Source organism: Onychomys torridus, chromosome 10 (assembly GCF_903995425.1).
Source record: "Onychomys torridus chromosome 10, mOncTor1.1, whole genome shotgun sequence".
Classification (NCBI taxonomy): domain Eukaryota; kingdom Metazoa; phylum Chordata; class Mammalia; order Rodentia; family Cricetidae; genus Onychomys; species Onychomys torridus.
Window position 1 is genome coordinate 31386265 of NC_050452.1, and position 19598 is coordinate 31405862.

General features: G+C 49.7%; 1 protein-coding gene across 1 annotated transcript in view; it reads left to right on the forward strand.

The window, feature by feature from the left end:
* The first annotated feature begins 2881 nt into the window (after positions 1-2881).
* C10H4orf50 (chromosome 10 C4orf50 homolog) overlaps positions 2882-19598 on the forward strand; it is a 61832-nt gene continuing 45115 nt past the window's right edge. The window contains exons 1-4 of the mRNA XM_036201668.1: positions 2882-4241; positions 10160-10333; positions 13225-13281; positions 14434-14616. Coding sequence (XP_036057561.1) covers positions 3042-4241; positions 10160-10333; positions 13225-13281; positions 14434-14616 — 1614 coding nt within the window. The 5' untranslated portion in view covers positions 2882-3041. The remainder of the gene's footprint in view (positions 4242-10159; positions 10334-13224; positions 13282-14433; positions 14617-19598) is intronic.

Sequence of the window (19598 nt, forward strand, 5' to 3'; positions counted from 1 at the left end):
CATAGACAGGTGAGGCCAGAGGGTTCTGTAGATATGAGGATCAGTGTGGCCTTGGTGGCCCTTGTATGTGCATGGTGATGTGGCCACCTGGGGAGGACCTACCTTCTTGTGAGGAAGCTCCAGATTTGGAAGAATATTCTGGAAATGATTGAGAGAGAGAGGTTTGAGGGGATGGGATGCAGTTCGCTGAGAGCTAGCCAAGAAGTACAGTAGGTCAAAAAGAAATCCAGCTAAGTGCCTGGGCTGGTTACCCCAAGACACTCATGATGCCTTAATGAAGCCCCCTGACCACCCACAGAACAAGTACTGCCTCCCTATCTAGAAATGATGAGACCCGAGGGATGCTGGGACTCCCCAGCTCTGAGGTGCAGAGCCCTAGTCTCCTTCTCTGTCACTCCAATGGTCTGATCTCAGGAGCTGGATCTGAATTCTTCCTGATACTGTGGCAAATCACTGACCTCGGCTTCTGCCTCTGGTCCTAAAGAACAAAGCCAAACTGGGAGTGGTGTCCTGATACGGCTTTGTGGTTCTGAACCACATACATACATACATATGTACATATATAAATACATAAATACATACACACACATACACACATACATACACACACATACACACACATACATACATACAAACATACATACAGATATACATACACACATACATACACACATGTGTACAGACATACAAACATACATACAAACATACATACATACATACATACATACATACATACATACATACATGCATGCATACATACATACATTTGCTCATTCATTCACTTCCTGAACCATCCCCTCATGCAGTTTGGCTCCATGTAGTGGAAGGAATTCCACACAATCCTTTGTCACTCTGAAACAGCATGTGCTCAGCTTCAGTGCCACATCCATCCCTCTGCTAATTCTGTCTTCTCTAATCTCATCACCGTGTTAGAACTGTGTTGCCGCTGCCCTTGAGGCCCAGGCTAGATCTTTTAATTTAGGGATATCCAGTTTACAAATGCAGATGTGTGACTCCAGAAGCCAAGCGATTCCCTCTGGATTAGAGGCAAAGTTTAAGCCTCTTCCTGCTGGTCAGAGTCCCTGCCAAGATCCTGTCCACAGTCCCACAGCTCCCTCTAGCCCCGGGAGCCTGAGAAGCTCAGGGGCTGGTAGAGAAGTTGACAGGAGCCCAGGTCTGTCACCCATTCTCCTGCATCTTCCTTTCTGGATAGACACGTGCTATAAATGACTATAAAGACATTCAGAGTGGTCTAGGGAGCCTCTCAGGTGCGCTTGGCACTGCTCCAGGCCTGGGACAAAATAAAGGCCAGCCCCTATGCCCCAGGGGAATAGATAGTTCACATAATACTGTGTATACTATGCCACAGGGTGGCTCATGCTCCTGCAGAATCGGACTTCACTTATAACTTCTCATTCTGTGGTGCTCATGGAGACCATATTAGATAGAAAAGAGCAGTGGGAAGTGTGGGCTACCCTATCGACATCTGTGTATGATCCGTTATGGTGTAGTATGCAGAAGTTAAGTGAGGGTGGCCAGGAGGTGCTCCAGGGGGTTGGGTCTCTGTGAGGAGGCAATGTTTGGTTTGAGATGAAGGGGTTTTTCTTGAGGGTATCTGGGAGAAGGAGAATCTTGGGCAATGAGAAGAACTCAGGCCGAGGCCCTGACGTGGAAGAGCAGGACATGTGTGTGGCTGTGTGAGCGGGTTCCGAGAGCACTGGGGGGTGGGACATGATCAGAAGTTGGTGGGGCTCTCAGCAGGCAGAGACGGTTGCATACCACATCTCCTCTCTCCACCTGCAGGGTGCTCTTGTCCATCCCTGTCTAGAAGGACAGACTCTTGGGTTGCTGTGCTGCTGCCTCCCAGAGCCAGGCATGGATGAACCACTCTGCTCCTTGGAGCTGGCAGGAGTTTTGGAGAGTCTTCAGGCTGCCGGAGCCCAGAAACCCCTTCTCTTGTTACCCACATCCATGCTCCCACTCTGGGGACCTGCTGGGGAACCACAGCTCCTACTGTCCCCTCTGCTCCAGGATCATCTCCTACAAGAACTTCAGACCCAAGAAGAGCTGGACAGCAAGCCCTCACATGCCCCTGGGGCTGTGGCACCCCCTGGCTGGCCTTATAATCTGGCAAGGAGCCATGTCACCTCCCTCATCCAGGAGTCCCCACTCATTTCAAATGGCCCATTTCCCACAAAAGGGTCCAAGGAGCCCAGAGACACGTGGGAAGAGAGCAGTGGACCTCCATTTGCAAGTGCAGAGAAGTGGGATGTGACGGGAACCTTGGGAATGGTAAGATCAGAGCTTAATGACAAGGCCCTGCTAGACCAGGAGAGCAGTGGGAAGCTGATCTTGGACACAGAGGTCCAAGCCCCAGAGGGCATGCAGGAAGGGAGCAGGGCTTCAGAGACCCAGTCCGTGGCCCACTGTCCTCGGCTCTGGCCAGAATGTCTCATACCGACTCTGCAAGGAACAACCTCTAGGCCACAGGAGGGTCCTGATTCCTTAAGAAAGAGAGGAAGTGTGGAAGGATGTGGCTGGGAATTCTTGGGAAAACTGTCACCAGAGAAGGAGGAAGAGGCCAGGGCCCATGAGACCAGAGAGCCAGAACCAAATGGTAGCCAGCTTCCATCAGGAAAGGGCAAAGAGGTCTGGAAGAGGGCACAGGGCAAGCAGGACCACCATCTGTGCTTGAAAGACACTCATCTGCAGAAGGGGAGGTCTGGGGATGAAGGACAAGAGGAGGAGAAGATGCAGCTTCCCAGTGGCACCCAGCCTGGCTTCTTTGGGAGTCCCTGAGCAGCCTGATGTCAAGGCTCATGTGGGTCAGGAACAGTGCCTAACAATGGGTGATCAAGATTGGCTGAAGTTTTCCAAATGGGCCCCAGCAGGGTGCCAGCAGTGAAGGTCCTTGCTCCTCACAGGCTTTGGTCACAGGACAGGACAGGTGCACCCTGCAGATAGATACACTGGAGAGGGAGGTGGGAGCCTGCTTCCAGCCGCTGAACAACCTGAAGCTTGTCTGTGGAGATCCCCAGCAGATGTCAGCATCGACGAGAGAGAGTGAGAGTGTCACTCATGCATGGTTGGACACTGAGGGGTGTGTGTGCCTTCAGCAGGCCTCAGGTAGCCAGGATCTGAATGTGAAATCCAGCAGGAATGGTGAGGGAGGGAGGCGGGAAGAGGATGTGGCCCTATGCACTGGAGAAGTTCCTCCAGGAGCAGCACTTGATGGGGATAAAGCCAACTGGGGCCCTGCAGAGCTGGGTGGGAGTCCACTCCCCACAACACGGTATACCCTCAAGAGGGTGGGGAGCAGGTCCCATCAGCTCCTAGCCACCCTGAAGAAAGAGAGAAGTCAGGTTTTGCTTGATGATGCCAGGCTTCAGGAAGCCCAAGAAGGATGTCACCATGAAGGACGCCATTGTGAAGAAGAGCTGGCCAGAGAGGCAGCCAAGGCACTGAGGCTGGAGCAGGCGAACCACACACTGCAGGGAGAGCTGGTCCACCTCAGGCACGAGCTGGACCAGTGTCTGCAGGCTGTGTCCGACCTAGAGGACTGTAACGGGAAGAGTTACTGCAAGATTTCCCAGCTGGAAGAGGAAAATGAGAAACTGAAGGGGGACCTGGCCCAGCTGCACAAAGCCATGTCCCAGAGTGTCAGGAAAGCCGGAGGCAGGATAAAGCATGCCACCCAGGAAAACAGAGAGCTCAGGGCCCTGATCTCAGAGCTCGGAGTCAGTTACAAAGGGCTCATAAAGGACACTGTGCTAGGGATAGAAGATATGGTCTGGGCTCTGCAGGGGGAGAACAAGCACCTTGTAGGCAGAGTTCAAGGCCTGGAGCGGGAGGTCCTGCAGAGGAGCAGGGATCCAGGGGAAGAAAAGCGTTGTTCCCAGGGAAACTCCAAGATGGCAGGAGACGAAGGACACACTGAGGACAAAGAGGTCCAGGTGACTCCATTTTCAAGACAACTGATCACAAGAGCCTGTGGGCCACCCTGGGATGAGAAATTAGGTGTGACTTGGGGTCAGGCAGGACCTTCCTTAGATTTGGAAGATACCAGATGCAGGGCTGTTGCTAGTTCTGCCCCATCAGTTTGCACAGTCCCTTCAGGGCCCCAGGAAGCACACACCAATGGGGCAAGAGGAGACAGAGATCGGCTGCAAAAAGAACAGGAGACACCATGGTGTTCCATGCCACCAGGACAGTCTCAGGGGTCCCTGAGCAGAAGCCTCCAGGTAGGTTGACTTGCCTTCCCTCCTGTATTGCTGGCTCTGCAGTGGGGTACCCTCACCCCAAGACCTAGGTATCCCTATGGCAGCCTTAGGAAGGAGTTAGACCACAGCCCATTTTGACAGATGAGAAAACCAGGCAGAGAAGTGAAAGGGTTTGTCTGAGGTCACCCAGCTAGGGAGGGCTGCAGTTGGGATGAACCCAAGCAGGCTGACTCAAGGTCTCCCTACTGAGCGGCCAGGTAAGCCTGGCCCTCCCCGGGGATCCAGAGAAGAAAGGGAGGAGGAGGGGCTTGCACTTTGAGGTCATACCTTGGATTTTCCCAAGAGAGAAATAGCCCAAACAGCCCAAGGCATCACTCTTCAGGTTGGGTCTTAAACGTTGTTGCAGAGTAATCATGGGAGGTAGCACAGCAGGATGTCATTGGGCCGGTTCTGTAGAGATGTGAGACTTTGGTGCAGACATGCGATTGCCCCCTGCCCCAGGACAAATCTCAACTTTTATAATTCCCAGGGTGAAACGCCCACATTGTTAATGTCTGAGGACCCTTGATGCTGGGACCCTGTATCACTCCAGCAGCCTGCCACTTTCTCTCCCTTTCTGTGTCTCCATCTGCTCCCTCCCCCTCACTCTCTATTGCTGGCTCCTGCTTCCCTCTCTCTCCTCAGCAATTCTAGTCACTATCTCAAAGAACAGCTTTTGGATTTTTACTAGTTTCCTTTATTGTCTGCACTTCATCTTATTGGTATGTGTGTATATGTATATGCATATATATATATAATTCTTTCTCTTACAATAGCTTGTATACTTTATTATTATTGTTCTAGTGGCCACTCTAGATCAATTATTAGATTAATGCCTTTGTACCATGTCCCAAATCATGCAAAAATATATTTCAGTAGCTTAACTTTGCTAATTGTTTATTAGCTTGTTATACATTGCTTCAATGTATAATAAGTCTCAGGAGTCATTGTTCCTGCTGATTTGAGCGGCCATTAATCTTTCTTGTAAATATATGCGTGTTTTGTGGTGTTTATTCTTCCACAAGAATTTGGAGGAACAGGTTGTTGATATTTCTCATAGTGAGAGTTAGCTGGTGACTGACTTTGTTTTTCTCTTTATGAAACATTGATTCCCCTAGCGCTGAAGATCTCTTCTCTTGGATTCAGAACAGTGGGTCGGCAGCTTCCCTTCACACTGCACACTGAAGGCTGCCTTCCACAGCCTCCGCCTCTCACCAGCTCTGCTCAGAAACCAGTTGTCATTATTTCTTCCAGCCCCGGAAGAAACTTATGTCATCATGTCTGGCTGCTTTGAAGATTTCCTTTTTATCTTTGATTTTTGATGGCTTGATGGATCTAGCTATGGTTCTGTTTGTATTTTTTATACACATTTTCCCAAGCTCTTTGAACTTAAGTATTTATGTCTTTCTTCGGACTTGAAAAATCTTTAGTTATCATCTCCTTAAAATTTTTTTCCAGGTTCAGAGGTGCATATATGTGTATGTGTATAGTGTATGTGTGCTTGGGCATGTGTGCTGTTGTGTGACTGTGTGCGTGTGTGTGTGTGTGTGTGTGTGTGTGTGTGTGTATGTGTGTGTGTGTATGCAATGCATGTTTGTATGCAATGAATGTGTATGTGTAATGCATGTGTGTGTGATGTGTGTGTGTAATGCATATGTGTATGCAATGCATGTGTGTGCAATGTGTGTGTTTGTGCAATGTGTGTGTGTTTGTGCAATATGTGTGTGTGTGTGTGTGTGTGTGCATGTGTGTGGTTACCAGAGGTCAACCTCCACTGTCATTCTCCTGGAGCTATCCACCTGCATTTTTTTCCAGACAGGGATCCTCTGGGACCTAGGGCTCACCAATTAGGCTAGAGTGACTAGCCAATGAGCCATAGGGATCTGCATCTTACACTTCTCAGTGTTGGGATTAGAGATGTGTGCCACCACACTTGGCTTTTACCATGAGTGTTGGGCATGGACTCTAGTCTTCAACTCCACAGCAAGCGTGTCAGCCAACGAACCATCTCTTCAGTCCCCTGGTTGTCCTCTTGTCAAGTATTTATTGTCTTGTTTTTCTTTCACCTTCTTGAATTTTTGACGGAATCTTTTATCTTTGAAAGAAATTTGTCTTAGTCTTTCAGGCCTGTGCTTCTGTTCTCTGTTTTCTATTGACTTTAATTTTCTAACTGTGTGTTCTAGTGTGACCCACCTTTTGATAAATTTACCCAATGAGCTCCTGATTCATTGTACTTTGTGCATCTAGGCTACCTATTTTATTATTTACAAGGGAGAGATGCTGACTGTGTGCTGAGATAGTTAATCTTCTCACCTACTCAATCTATCTTTCAAATGTGGAAATACGTAGCCCCTGCCACTCTGCAGGTCTCGTCTCCACTCTAGCGTCTGGATCATCTCTTAGTTCCTGTTGGTCTGATTTCTTGGCAGATGTCACGTTTCACAGTTTCTTCACATATCCAGCCATTCAAAGAGCTCTGTGGTGCTGGACCTGCATGTGACACGTGGTAGAGGTCCCCGGTCACCTCTTCCTCCTGCACTGCTGTGTGTGTCTCTTCCTGGCCCCTCACAAGGTGATTTCTGGTCATCGTATTCCCACACAGTCTCTTTCAGTCCTAGGGTATGCAGTGACTCTCATGGTGTGGTACTTGCTCCTAGGACATCCACCCTTCTGTGATGTTGGCTGAGTTCCCAGAGTGTTCAGCAAGATGGCTTTACCTTGGCTTAGCCCAAACACTGCCACCTTCTCAGCGCTGTGTGACCCTGAGGTCCTGGTGGTTCGCCCTCCCAGCGAAGGGTGGAGGATGGCATTTCTAGGTCACCATTTTGTTTTGTTTTGTGTGTTTGTTTGAATGCAGCTCTCTTTCCTCACGTGGCTGTCCTTACATACTTGAACTCCATCCTCACCCTTTCTCCTGGCCTTGCTCTCGTGTTGGAACTAATTTCCTGAACTGTGGTCTACAATGTTTCAGTGTTGCGGAGAGAAGCCTGGGGTTCCCGCATTTGGCTGCGTTTCATCCCCCGAACTCTGCCGTTCCCCCAGTCACTTTCCAGGGCTGGCAAGGAACTATTTTTGTGTTTTCTTCCTGGCTTTCTTAGTTTTTCAAGAATAGCTATTCTGACTTGACCAGGCGAGAACTGGACATCCAAGGAGATGAATATAGAGAGTTTTCAGGGCATTGCAAGAGGGCTGCCAGGGCTCTGATGCAATGAAAAGCCAGGCTCGTTGAAAAAGAAAGCCGAGCTGGTGTGACCATCACAGCACCCAGGGCTGTGGTGTGGGTGTGATGGAGGATGAAACTCTGTTGAGAAAATGTCAGAATTAACCTGGGGTTGACCCTGCCTTGAGGTGGTGTGTGTGTGAGTGTGGTGTGTGTGTGTGTGTGTGTGTGTGTGTGTGTGTGTGTGTGTATGTGTGTGTGTGTGTGAAAGAGACAGAGACAGAGAGAGTTTGAGGACCACAGAGGGAGTTTGGGGATCCCAGCTAGGGGGTGACATACAGTTGAGAAATGCAGAATTAATAACTAGAGATGACATCCACAGGATTTAGGGTTGATCAGGGACAGAGGGTAAAGAAAGGTCCCTCTTTCTGTCACTCTTAGGCCTATAGCCCTCTCAAAGCTTCCTGTCATACTGGACATAAACCCCTAACTCTTATAGTAAGCGCACACACAGCTGAGAGTCTCCAAGGCTGCAGCTGCCGCTGTCTACATCCCACCGGCCGTACCCTTAACTGCAACGTGAGTTCTTTGCTTCCTTCACTGGCCTCTCTGCACATCCCAGCTTTCACCTGGGAACTGCTACTGACCTTTGGGTCTCATGTTCAGGACAGCCCTGCATAATGGGCTTAGGGCAGAGGGGTATTGGAGCTGCCTCAGGCACAGCGCTTTGCAGTTCTGCAATCATAAGCATCACTGTGACAGGGATTTTTATCACCAGAATTCATGAATGCTACAGATTGGTACTGGACCATAGTGTCCGCCGCCACTGCACAGATGGGGCCAGATACTCTGCTCAGAGCCTCCGAATGGTTCCCAGAGCCCCTGGACCTCCTTTTACCAACTGAGTTGAATGACCTGTATCTGTCACTCTCCCTGTCAACCAGGACTCTTGTGGGACAGTGTCCCTGCTATCCCGAAGCCCAAGCACAGCAGGCAGTCATCAGTGTAGGACAGACTCAGGCAACAGGCAGGGTTTCCCCTCCACTACCAGATCACATTGTGGGCACTCTCTTAGGACTCATGGGGCAGAGCCCTTGTCCAAGCCAGCAGAGGTAGGAGGTGGCAACAAACCTCCAAACTTCTCAAAAGGCCACGTTGTTTTGGAGTCTGGAGCTAAATTTTATGGAACCATCCGGAGCACCCATCTGTTCCTGACAGGCCCCAGCCTGTGAGTCTCAGGCCTACGCGGCAGGAATTTCTATTAATTAAGAAAAATATTACATTCTGCTATTGTGGTCCTTGTTCACAGGGAGATGTCCGATCAGTCCCAGAGTCACATGGACCCTGCTCCCTCCTGCTCCACACTTCTCCTCCCCTCCTCCTACTCAGAATAGCTTGGGATCCCTTCCACCCTCTCCCACTGGAATGTGGAATGGTGGAAGTCATGAGATGAACGAGTTGCTTTGAATAAAGTGAGGGACAAGGGTGTTTGTGAGTTTCTGAGCTCCCCAGTCCCATCCTTAGTGTTATGATCAGGGTTGATCACACCTCGCTCATGGGTTCAGAAATCCTCCCACTGTGATCTCAGGTCAACAACCCGCAGGCGTGAGCCTGTCATGGACAAGGTCTATCTCCCCATAGCATTAGCACAATCAAGTTGAGTACAGCTGCAGATGGTACCCCAATACTAACAGGGGAGATGCACATGGCACATGATGGGAGAAAGAAAAATGTAGCCTGTATCCAATTTCATAGAGGAGCTGGAGAGATGGCTCAGGGTTAAGAGCACTTACTGCTAGTCCAGAGGACCCAAGTTTCATTTTCCCCAACACCCATGCTAGGCAGCTCACAACCACCTGTAACTCCAGCTCCAGTGGGTTGACGCCATCTTCTGGCTTCCTTGAGCGCTGCACTCATGCGTTACACCTTCACTTGGACATACACATACATTAGCATTTTAATCTTTGAAAATGTATAAAGAAAAATATGTGTATGTGTGCATATGTATGCATATGTAAGTTAGTAAAACAACGAGGACTTACCACACAGGACCATTTGGGGGCAGCACTGTCCCTACTGTTGAGCCCACGTCCCTGAGGGTTGAGCAAGCTCCTTTCTCCCTGCATCTCCTGGTATCCCTGTGAAATCTGTTACCCTGGTGTTCCATCGGAGAATAAGAGATAATTTGGAGCTGGTTTAAACCAGTACTCATGGGAAATTCAGCATTGTCTGCCCTATCTAGTCATGGAGCTTTAGTGGAATGAGTGTCTATTTGTGTGTGAAATTTCATCCATTTCTCTGTGTTTCCATACAATAGTGACTGACCGAGATTAAACAGGACCCTGGTTGATGGATCCTATTTTGCATATTTTTGAGAATAATATTCTGGGATGTTGTTCTGGGGTCATATACTCTCCCAGCCCCTCTCAAGTTATCCCTCACGACCCACACACTCATGTGTGCACATCGAGGCACTAAGGGCAGGCTATGTCAGAAATGGATGGTAGCAATCATAGGCGGGGATACAGAACTTGAGATGGTGGGTTGCTCCTTTCTTCTCTCTCTCCTTTCCTGCCTGCATCCATCCCTCATCCCTCTCTCTTTCACTTTCCTCTCTTTCTTCCTTCTACTGTGAGAAAAACAAACAGGACAGACAGACAGCAAGACCATAGAACAGGTCCTGGTCATTGGCTATGGCACATTATCACCTGAGAACTTCACCCACACTTCCTTCTCTCAGCTCCAGACCCCCAAGACCGATGTCCCCGAGGAAGACCCCAAACTGTGCATACAGCGGCTCCACCACCAGGTGCGGACTCTACAGTGCCAGCTCAGGGACCAGGGCTGGGCACTGCGGGAGTTGCAGGCGGCTCGGGATGAGGCTGTGGGCCTCCAGGAGAAGCTCAAGGGAGAGGTAGGCTGGGCCAACCCTTCTCGCCCTCCAAATGTTTCCAGACCTCAAGGAGAAAGTACTAACAGCTTGATGGTGTTGGCTAGAGATTTAAAGACTAGAGTGATGCGTGGCAGAAAGGCAAGGGATCTGGAGCCTTGCCAGGCAGCTGTTCTCCATTAAAAACAACGTGTATATATGGTTTTTAAAAAAGCACCAGGCACTGTCTTAGTTAGAGCTCGTATTGCTGTGATGAAACACTGTTGACCCAAAAGTAAGTTGGGGAGGAAAGGGTTTATTTGCCTTGCACTTCCATATCACTGTTCATCATTGAAGGAAATCAGGACAGGAACTCAAGCAGGGCAGGAGCTGATGCAGATGCCACGGAGGGGTGCTGCTTACTGATTTGCTCCCGATGGCTTGCTCAGCCTGCTTTCTTATAGAACCACTAGTCCAGAGGTGGCACCACCCATAACGGGTTGGGCCTTCCCCTGACAATCACTAGTTAAGAAAATGCCGTACAGCCAGATCTTGTAGAGGCATTTTCTCAGTTGAGGTTCCCTCCACTCAGATAACTCTAGCTTATGTCAAGTTGACCCACGACTAGCCAGCACAGGCACATTTAAATACTTTCGAGAGGACAGTTCAGTCCTTTCTCTGTAGGAAGACAGAGAATCTCTGGAGGACATTTGGACCCACACGGGGCTTAGCTCACACAAAGTGGCGGAAATCCTGGCTGTGCTGACTTCAATCCCCTCTTCCCCTGCAGCTTTGTAAAATGTTCCCATTGGAGGAAACCTGATGGAATGCACAGGGGCTCCTCACCTGGTTTCTCATTATGTGCCAGCACTTAGTTCTGGCAGTGTTAGTGAATTAATTTTAATCAATACGTGATACTTACATTCATAATTGATTACACTGAAAACCCTAAAGATCCCCCCAAATATTATAAATAAGGAAAGACTAGACACATGACTTGAAAATACTCTCTTCTAATCCTCAGCTTTTCTTTTTACTCTCTTCTCATCCACTTAAAAAGTCATTAGTTCTAGATGGGTGGTGGTGGCTCATGTCTTTAATTCCAGCACTCAGGAAGCAGGGACAGGCAGATCTCTGGGTTCAAGGCCAGCTTGGTGTACAGAGGGAGTTCCAGGATAGCCAGAGCTACACAGAGAAACTCTGTCTTGAAAAAAAAATCATTAGTTCTTTGATACTCTTATACAATGTGTCCCGATTTTATTCACTCCTCTGCCAACTCCTTATAGATTGACCTCCTCCCTTCCCTACCCAGCCAACTTTGTATTTCTTCTTTATTGAATTCATCAAATACAGTTTGTGCTGCCCATATACTCTTGGATGTGTGGCCTTCTACTGCAGTGTGGTCCACTCACTCGGGCCTACACTCTTAAAGAAAGCTGAGTCTCCCTCTCCCAGAAGCTAAATTATCACTATCCCCTTGGCTAGTGGTGGGATCCGTGCTCATTTTTCTTCTGCTGGGCTTCAATCTGACTTGAGCTGGCGTGGGTCTCATGCACACTTTCACAGACACTAAATTCCTATGTGCAGCTGGCCTGCTGTGTCCCTAAAACACTCTTTCCCTGGAGTCATCTGTCCCCTGGCTCTTCCACTCTCTGTTTCCTCTTCCACAGTGATCCCCGAGTGTAGGAAGAGATGAAGGGTGAGACATGGATGTCCCATCTAAGGCTGAGCTTTCACTTTTTAATTGCAACTGTCCTGTGCTCATTTCATGGAGACACATTCAAGCTATTTCCCAGACTGAGGCAGGGAAAGGTTACATCAAAGCCTGTATACACTGAATCCCTGTGAATACAGGTTAGTCAGCCTGAAGCTGGAATGTACACTTTGACCAGTCCTGGACAGTTACACCAAACAGATACACAGAAATACTGTTTGTAAAACAAAGAAACAGATCAATAGTACATATTCCCATCAACAGAGACCTGCTGAGAAAATTCACACTACAGCTGCATGAGGAGAGAGTGTACAAGATTTTAAAGGGATGAGGCCAGTTCGTTTGCCTGAAAACATCACCAGGATTTTCTATTCAATTACCAAAACAGGATGTGAGACATTCTCCATGTAGCAGATTTTCATGTGCCTGTGCACACACACCCTGATTCGTGTGAGTGTGTAAGGTTGACAGAAGAAAAAAAAAAGATGGGTCAGAACTGGTCAGGGGTACAGGTGGAGGGTTTATTTAGGTCACTACAGACAAGATAGTGTGAGGGGCTATCTATACAATTCCCATTTTCATACATTCTATGGGACAAGAATTCAGGCAGAATTTGGCCGAACAGAAGGGAGGTCCTTTGGTGGATGCGGGGCTAACGTGGAAAGTCTGAGGTGACCTTACACAAGTGCCTGGTGCCTGCTCCTGGCTCCTCCCTTGCTGTGTCGGGTCTCATACTTGGTCCTTTCCAGCAGGGACTGAGGTCAAGTCAGGAAGGCACTCCTGCTGCATGCCCAGAGCTGAGGGCTGGGATGTGCCTCCCATCGGGAACTGGAATCCATGTTGCTAATTTGCCCCAAGTAGTAACAGAATACCATGCCTGGCACTAGGTGCCCTGTATCAGTGAAGCTTCATTAGGACCCTCAGCTTGGGGTTAACTGTCACTGTACCCCACTGCTCCCCACCACCCCCAATGCTCAGAAGACACTAAGTGGGGAGAATAAGTGACTCACAGGTCACCATGGGCAGCTGGGTCAGGATTATGTCTGGCTCAGGGACCCAAGTTTCATACCAGATTGTGTCTCTGTGGCTCCATCTCCGAGGGATCAGGATGGCTGTTCCTCGGCACCCCATCTCCACACAGGGACAGGTTATGGAGGCCGGCACCTGCACTTTCCCCTAACCAAATCCACACTACTAATCACAAGCATGCTTCTCCTTTCAGCTTGAGGAGCTCCGGGAACAACAGCGTGAAGCGTGCCTGGCCGTGAGTCCCCTGAAGGTAACATACTGCCTCGTCCCTGTTTTGTTAATATTAGAGTGCTTAGTATTTTATAAAAATACCTGAGAGTGCCAGGGACAGATGGCATCCAGGTCCCCACGTGAACAACGCTCCATATATCGTCATCTGGCTTCTCATGTGTTCGAGATCATCCTCGATGGCATGTGTCCTGATCCCACACGCCGTGTCCCACTTTCTCCTTGGTGCAGCCTAGAAGGTGGATGGGTTTAGAGACCGCCGCTTGGTGCTCAGATTCCCACCCTTGCTCCACATCTTCCTCTTCTCATCTTTTCTTCTGCCTTTTTCTCTCTCTTTCCCTCTCTTTCTCCTCTCTCTCCATCTCTTCCTGTCTCTTCCACTTTCCCATTACCGCATACACACCAGTACATGTTTCCTTAGGAAGATTCCCCATCTGTCCTTTTATATTTATATTTGGGACACACCCAGGAATGGCCCTTGGTGTTCCACATGGTCTTTGCTAGCAGGAGAAGGTGACATTTCATCCGGGCTTGCATTTGGGAAGAGGCAGACGTTCACCCCGAGGTCCTGGTCTCTGTGTGGGTGGACGAGGAGGAGCCTTGATTAAACAGCCAAACACCACGACCCCCTAGGACCCCTGTTTCTTGTCTTCTCCTGTGGGCTCAGTTCCCTCAGCTGTTATGTCAGAAATATGAACCACGTCCTCTCCCATAGTTCCTTGTCTGCCTTTGTGTTGGGAAAACAGAAACTTTGAGAATTCCTGCTGAGACTCTGAGATGCCATCTGGGACACCATAAACAGCTCAATGAACCCCATGAAGTCAGGACCATGGGAGTGCCCTCCCACTAGGTTCACACTTTGACAAATCCCTCTCACCTGAAGGAAAACTCCAGGACTTTGTACATTACCAGTGAGAAATCAAACCAAAAGGCAGGGCTCTACCAGGTGGGTCCTGGTTCCCTCACAGTGCATTACACAGATGAGTGGGTTGAGGTGTGGACAAGAGCCTTGTCACAGCACCACAGCACAAGAGAGCCTGAGTCTGTATCGTTGTCTCCCTACTGCTGTGAGCCTGTCGCCTGTCAGTAACTGGTGTGGGGGAGGGAATCACGCCAGGAATGGGGCACTGCCTTGGCTCCCAGCTCAGCCTATACCACATGCCCCACGTTCCAGGCCAAGCTGGCTTCCCTGGTCCACAAATGTCAGGAGAGGAACCACCTGATTGAGCAACTACTACAGGAGCTGCCAAGACAAGAGCCCAAGAACCACATGCTCTGTGAGCTGGCACAGAACATGCTGGATGACGTGGCACTGGCTGAGTATACCGCCACCTTCCTGACCCCAGGGGTCCCAGAGGTAAGTTGCCATGGACAACCCTGTCCCTGCTTATAGGGATCAAGAGTTGATCCAGCCCAGACCACCTGATACCCTGTGCTGTCTTGGCTACAGACCCACCAGTCACCCTCCCTGGTTCCTTCTCTAGGTGGCATCTGTATTCTGGGTGCTGTGAAAAGTTCTGGGGGTCCTCTGCCTCTGAAGTGCTTATGATTGTGGGAACAGACATAAATGTATCACATAAGCACCATCATGCTGCGTCATCAGACATTCTTGTCACCCACACTGCATGAGCTCTGTACATGTAGCCCCCTCCGCTAGGATGCTTGATTCACCGGCAGCCTTCCGACCAGCCCTCAAGGCACAATTCCAAGTGCCTATCCCCAGCAACTGGTCTAAATTGCAATGATCACAATTCCCCTCACACCCTTCTGCCCTCCACTGTACGTGGGCATGCATGATAAAGCGTACCTACAGGAGTCAGCCATGTCTGCACCAACACAGGAGGCCTTATTTCTGGGTTTGAGCTGGAGCTGCCTCTGAGACTAGCCAGGCTACTGATGGTGCGTGGTGGATGTAGGTCGGAAGGTAAACACAGAGAGCTGTTTTCCAGGAACATGGCCTAGGCATTGCTCCTGGCTATACAAGGGTTGACATGCTCAACCCTTCACAGCCTGCAGGTGTACCTGGTCCAAAATTTCCATGCAGCTGAGGAGGTGAAAACCCGAGGCCATGGGGCTGCCCAAGGTGTATAGTGACTTGGTGCAGGGCCAGAGCTCAAATCTAGAACACCAGATGCCATGTCTAGTGCTCCTCTGTTTCTGTGGCTATAGAAAGCAGAGAGAGAGAGAGAGAGAGAGAGAGAGAGAGAGAGAGAGAGAGAGAGAGGACTCTAATTGAAGTGATTAAGACAGTCACAGTTTCTGGGACACAACTGGTGCCTAAAAATTGTGGTGAGTGAGGCAGGACTGAAGCGAGGAGGTATCAATTACAACATGAACACTGGGGTGGGATAGGCTGATTTCCAATAACCAAACTCAAAGAGGCTGATGTCTAAATCAGAGCATAATTACCTAAGAAAAACAGAACTAGTGTGTGGCCTGGCATACTCTAGTGGATGGACATACCAAAAACGTGGGCACATTTTCCCCTACAGTTATCAGAGAGGCAAATTCATTGATGTGTTCATTTGTTGGTCAGTTACCATCTGTTGTCAGAAGGTCATGTGGGAGCTGAAGAAAAATGGGGGTGTGGGGTGGGATGGGGGATGGGGAGTGGGATAGGGATGGGGAGTGGGGTAGGGATGAAGAGTGGGGAGTGGGATGGGGGTGTGGAATGGGATGGGGGTGGACAGTGGGTGTTAATGTGTTCCAGGCTGGATGCTTCCATCTATAAGGAGATTTCCTGGGCCTGAGATGCCTCCCCTTGGCCTGGGGTGTAGATCTTGGGGAGGCCACACAGCAGGCATAACTGTCCCCGATGGTCAGCCTCTCTGTCCTGCATTGTCTATTCAGTGTCACAGCCCTGGCTCTGCTCCTGACTCAGCTTGGTACTACCCCCAGCTTTGAGGGTATCCTAGTTTGGTTTCTGTCACTGTGATAAATGCTGTGACCAAAAGCAGTTTGGGGAAGACAAGGACTTATTTGGCTTACAGATCACAGTCCATCATCAGGGAAACCAAGGCAGGAACTCAGGGCTGGAACCTGGAAGCAGGAACTGAAGTAGAGACCATGGGGGTGGGGTGCTGATTACTGGGTTGCTCTCTAGATCATGCTCAGATTGCTTTCTTACACAGCTCAGGACTTGCTAGGGGATGGCGCTGCCCACAGTGGGCTGGACCCTCCCACATCCACAGTCAAGACAGCAAGACAGTTCCTCACAGACAGGCCAGTCTGATGGAGGCAACTCCCCAACTGAGATTCTGTCTTTGTAGGCATGTGTAGGTTTGTGTCAAGTGGGTAAAAACCAGCCAGCGTAGAAGGTGACTCTGAATGTAACCTGACTGGATTTTTGGAGTTCATCCCTGTGCTGTGTTCTAAAAATTGCATCAGCCTGCTGTGTCATTCCTGGCCAGGAATGTTGACAGAGTTCCTGCCACCCTGAGGTGTAGATCTGGGTCCTGGGGGAGAACCAAGTAAGCCAAAACATAGCAAACTAACCAAAGGGTCAGGAGAACAATGGGACTGACCAGGGCTCTGACCAAGGCTGGTGTACACATGAGTGGCTCTGAGTCCTCTGACCTTAGTTCACTGGTCTGTACAATGGGAAGGGCACAGTCTGATCAGTACAGATGCTGAGAAGCCAGAACAAGATAACCTGTCCACAAGAAGCTGAGATCAGAGGTCCAGTGTCACATCTCCACTCCACCACCCTCTGTCCCTTTGACTTATGACTATATGTAGGTGATGTTCTAAGTGCTTGCTGCAAACTAGTGGAGTGTCCATTATCCCACAAAAATGGCACAGTTCTCCCACATTCAGAACACAAAAATGAAACTCAGAGAGGGTCTTCCCTGCCCAAAGACTTGCATCCCTATGGAGCTTTCCAATTCAGTCCTTTCCTTGCCTGTGTGGTAGAGGGGGGACTTGAAGCTGATGTGGGAACCTGAACACAGCAATGGTCACTACAGAGATGGGTAGGTGGGAAGAAGTTGCTGGTTGCAGCTTGGGTCTGGCACCCACTGAGACAGTCCCTCTTGTCACAGGAAGGCCAGTCTTCAATGTGTGGGTCTCTTCTAGCATAAGGAGTAAAAACTACTGAAATGTGTTGTGAAGACTAAGAATATTCCAAGGGTGCCTTCCCTGGCTCCTGGGCAGATCCTGAGACAGGCACACAGGAGGTATGGCTGACTGGAGTCCGTGGTGTTTGCACTGGCTTCATTAGCTCCCAGGAATGGGAGTGTGGTGTGTTGGTGCAGGATCCCAGCAACTCTAGAGAGACAATTTCCTTAAGAGTCCGCTAGACAAGTCCCCTAGGCTGAGGTCTGAGGAGCTGGCTATGCACTGTGTGGCCCTGTGTTCCTCCAGCAGTTTGTTCTGAGCCATGATGACCCTGGTGGCCAAGTAGTGTCTAGAGAGGGACACTGAGCTTTTCCTTGGTGGTGGTGACAGCTCTTCCCTCTGGCAGCTGGACTGGAAGCTGGTCCAGAGCACTTGGTTTTATGGACATTAGCTGTTGTATCAGGGAACACAGATGGGAGTCCTGATGGAGGCCTTTGGGCTTTGGCTGACAGCCGAGAGGGCTGCCTGGTGGCTGAGGAGTTGCTGATGGGCTTGGGCTAGGCTGTGCACAGCATCAGGCTGGCAAGTATGGAGATGATTTGTCTGACAGAAGCCTTCTGGAAACATCCCTGGAGAATCCAAACCCTGAGGCGCCCACCAGCCCTTCCTTGGAAACAGAGAATATGGGAATGGGACATAGGGTCCCACCTAGGCAGGCCATCTGTGTTTTATATCTGGTCATGTACCTATCGTGCCCTACAGGCTGCCACTCCACAGATGAATTCACTCAGTCTTCCCACATCCCCTTTCCTGAAGGAGGGCCCTAATAACGAGAGCTGTCAAGGCCTGGAGCAAGGGGTGGATACTGACCCCCTCCCTTCCCAGAAGAGGGGTGTGGCCTGGCACCCACTTTCCATCATTGCAATGGTGGAGATGCCTCTGTTGGCTTTTCTGGCTGGGAGAGAGGGGTGGAACCCATCTTTGTCAGCCCTTCTTTCTGGTGCACCATTGTGATAGCCAGCCCAGTGCACCTGCACTGTTGGTGCTATATCTGGTATGCAGCTTCCCCAGAACAACAGATACTATACATGTGGTGTCTCCCAGTGGGACCCCTTCCTCCAGCTCACATGTCCAGGATGGTGGTAGTGGGTGTCAGGTCAACCAGCTTTCACCGTGGCTCTGGCTGGGAGTTCAAGGTCTTGACATTTTCCTGGCTTTTAGATGGGGATAGGAAAAAGAGCAAGGCAGATTCCCCACTCCTAAATCCACCTTATCCTTCTGACTCATCTTGAGTGGGCCTGGCCCAGGGAGATTAACAGTTCTTCTGTATCCTTTTCCATCTTCCCCTAGCCTGGCTTACATCTCCTGGACTTAAGATGTTGACGTTCACAAGTAAAACTAAGTCTCTTCTTCTTCTTCTTCTTCTTCTTCTTCTTCTTCTTCTTCTTCTTCTTCTTCTTCTTCTTCTTCTTCTTCTTCTTCTTCTTCTTCTCCTCTTTCTCCTCCTCCTCCTCCTCCTCCTCCTCCTCTTCCTCCTCCTCCTCCTCCTTCTTCTTGCATGTGGCTATGTTGTCCCCATGATCTAGGAAGCTTGGATATCAAAGAGGCTGGGGGCTCATCCCTGAGGTGACCTGCCTGCTGTGCCACATACTCCTGATAGCCTGGCCGAGACTCTGCTCAGCAGAGGGAAGGGTGGTTCCAGCCCAGGGCTCCTGAGCCTCCTGTGTACATATAGATGCCATAGTCATAAGGAACACAATGTTGGACCCTCACCTGTCTAGGCTACTTGTGTTTTGAGTCAGTAGGGTTCTCTGTCCCCCATGAGGCTCTTTTAGGATCAAATGACACCCCACAGAGCCTAGTATGACACCTTACAGACTGTGTCGTAGTTACTTTCTTTTGCTATGACAGACTATCCCAACAAGCATAACCAAAGGAGAGCGTTTATTTTGGTTCACAGTTCCATGGGGATAGAGTCTTATCATGAAGGGGAAGGCATAGCGATGTCATAGTGGCGGCCAAAGCTGGAAGCTGGCTTGTTAGCATTTTTATCCACACACAAGAAGGAGAGGGAGTTGCTTGAATTTCTAACCGGTCTTATAATAAAAATCTGGGGCCAGACACTGGGGTAAGTATCTGACTGGGGCAAAAATGCTGAAAGATCAGAGAGACAAAGGAACAAGCCACTGCCACGTCTCACCTCACCAACTCCATGAATCCTCTGACTGGATGTCTCTGGGTCCTCAGTCAAAAAGGGTCCAGTCGAAAGAGCTTCAGCTGAGA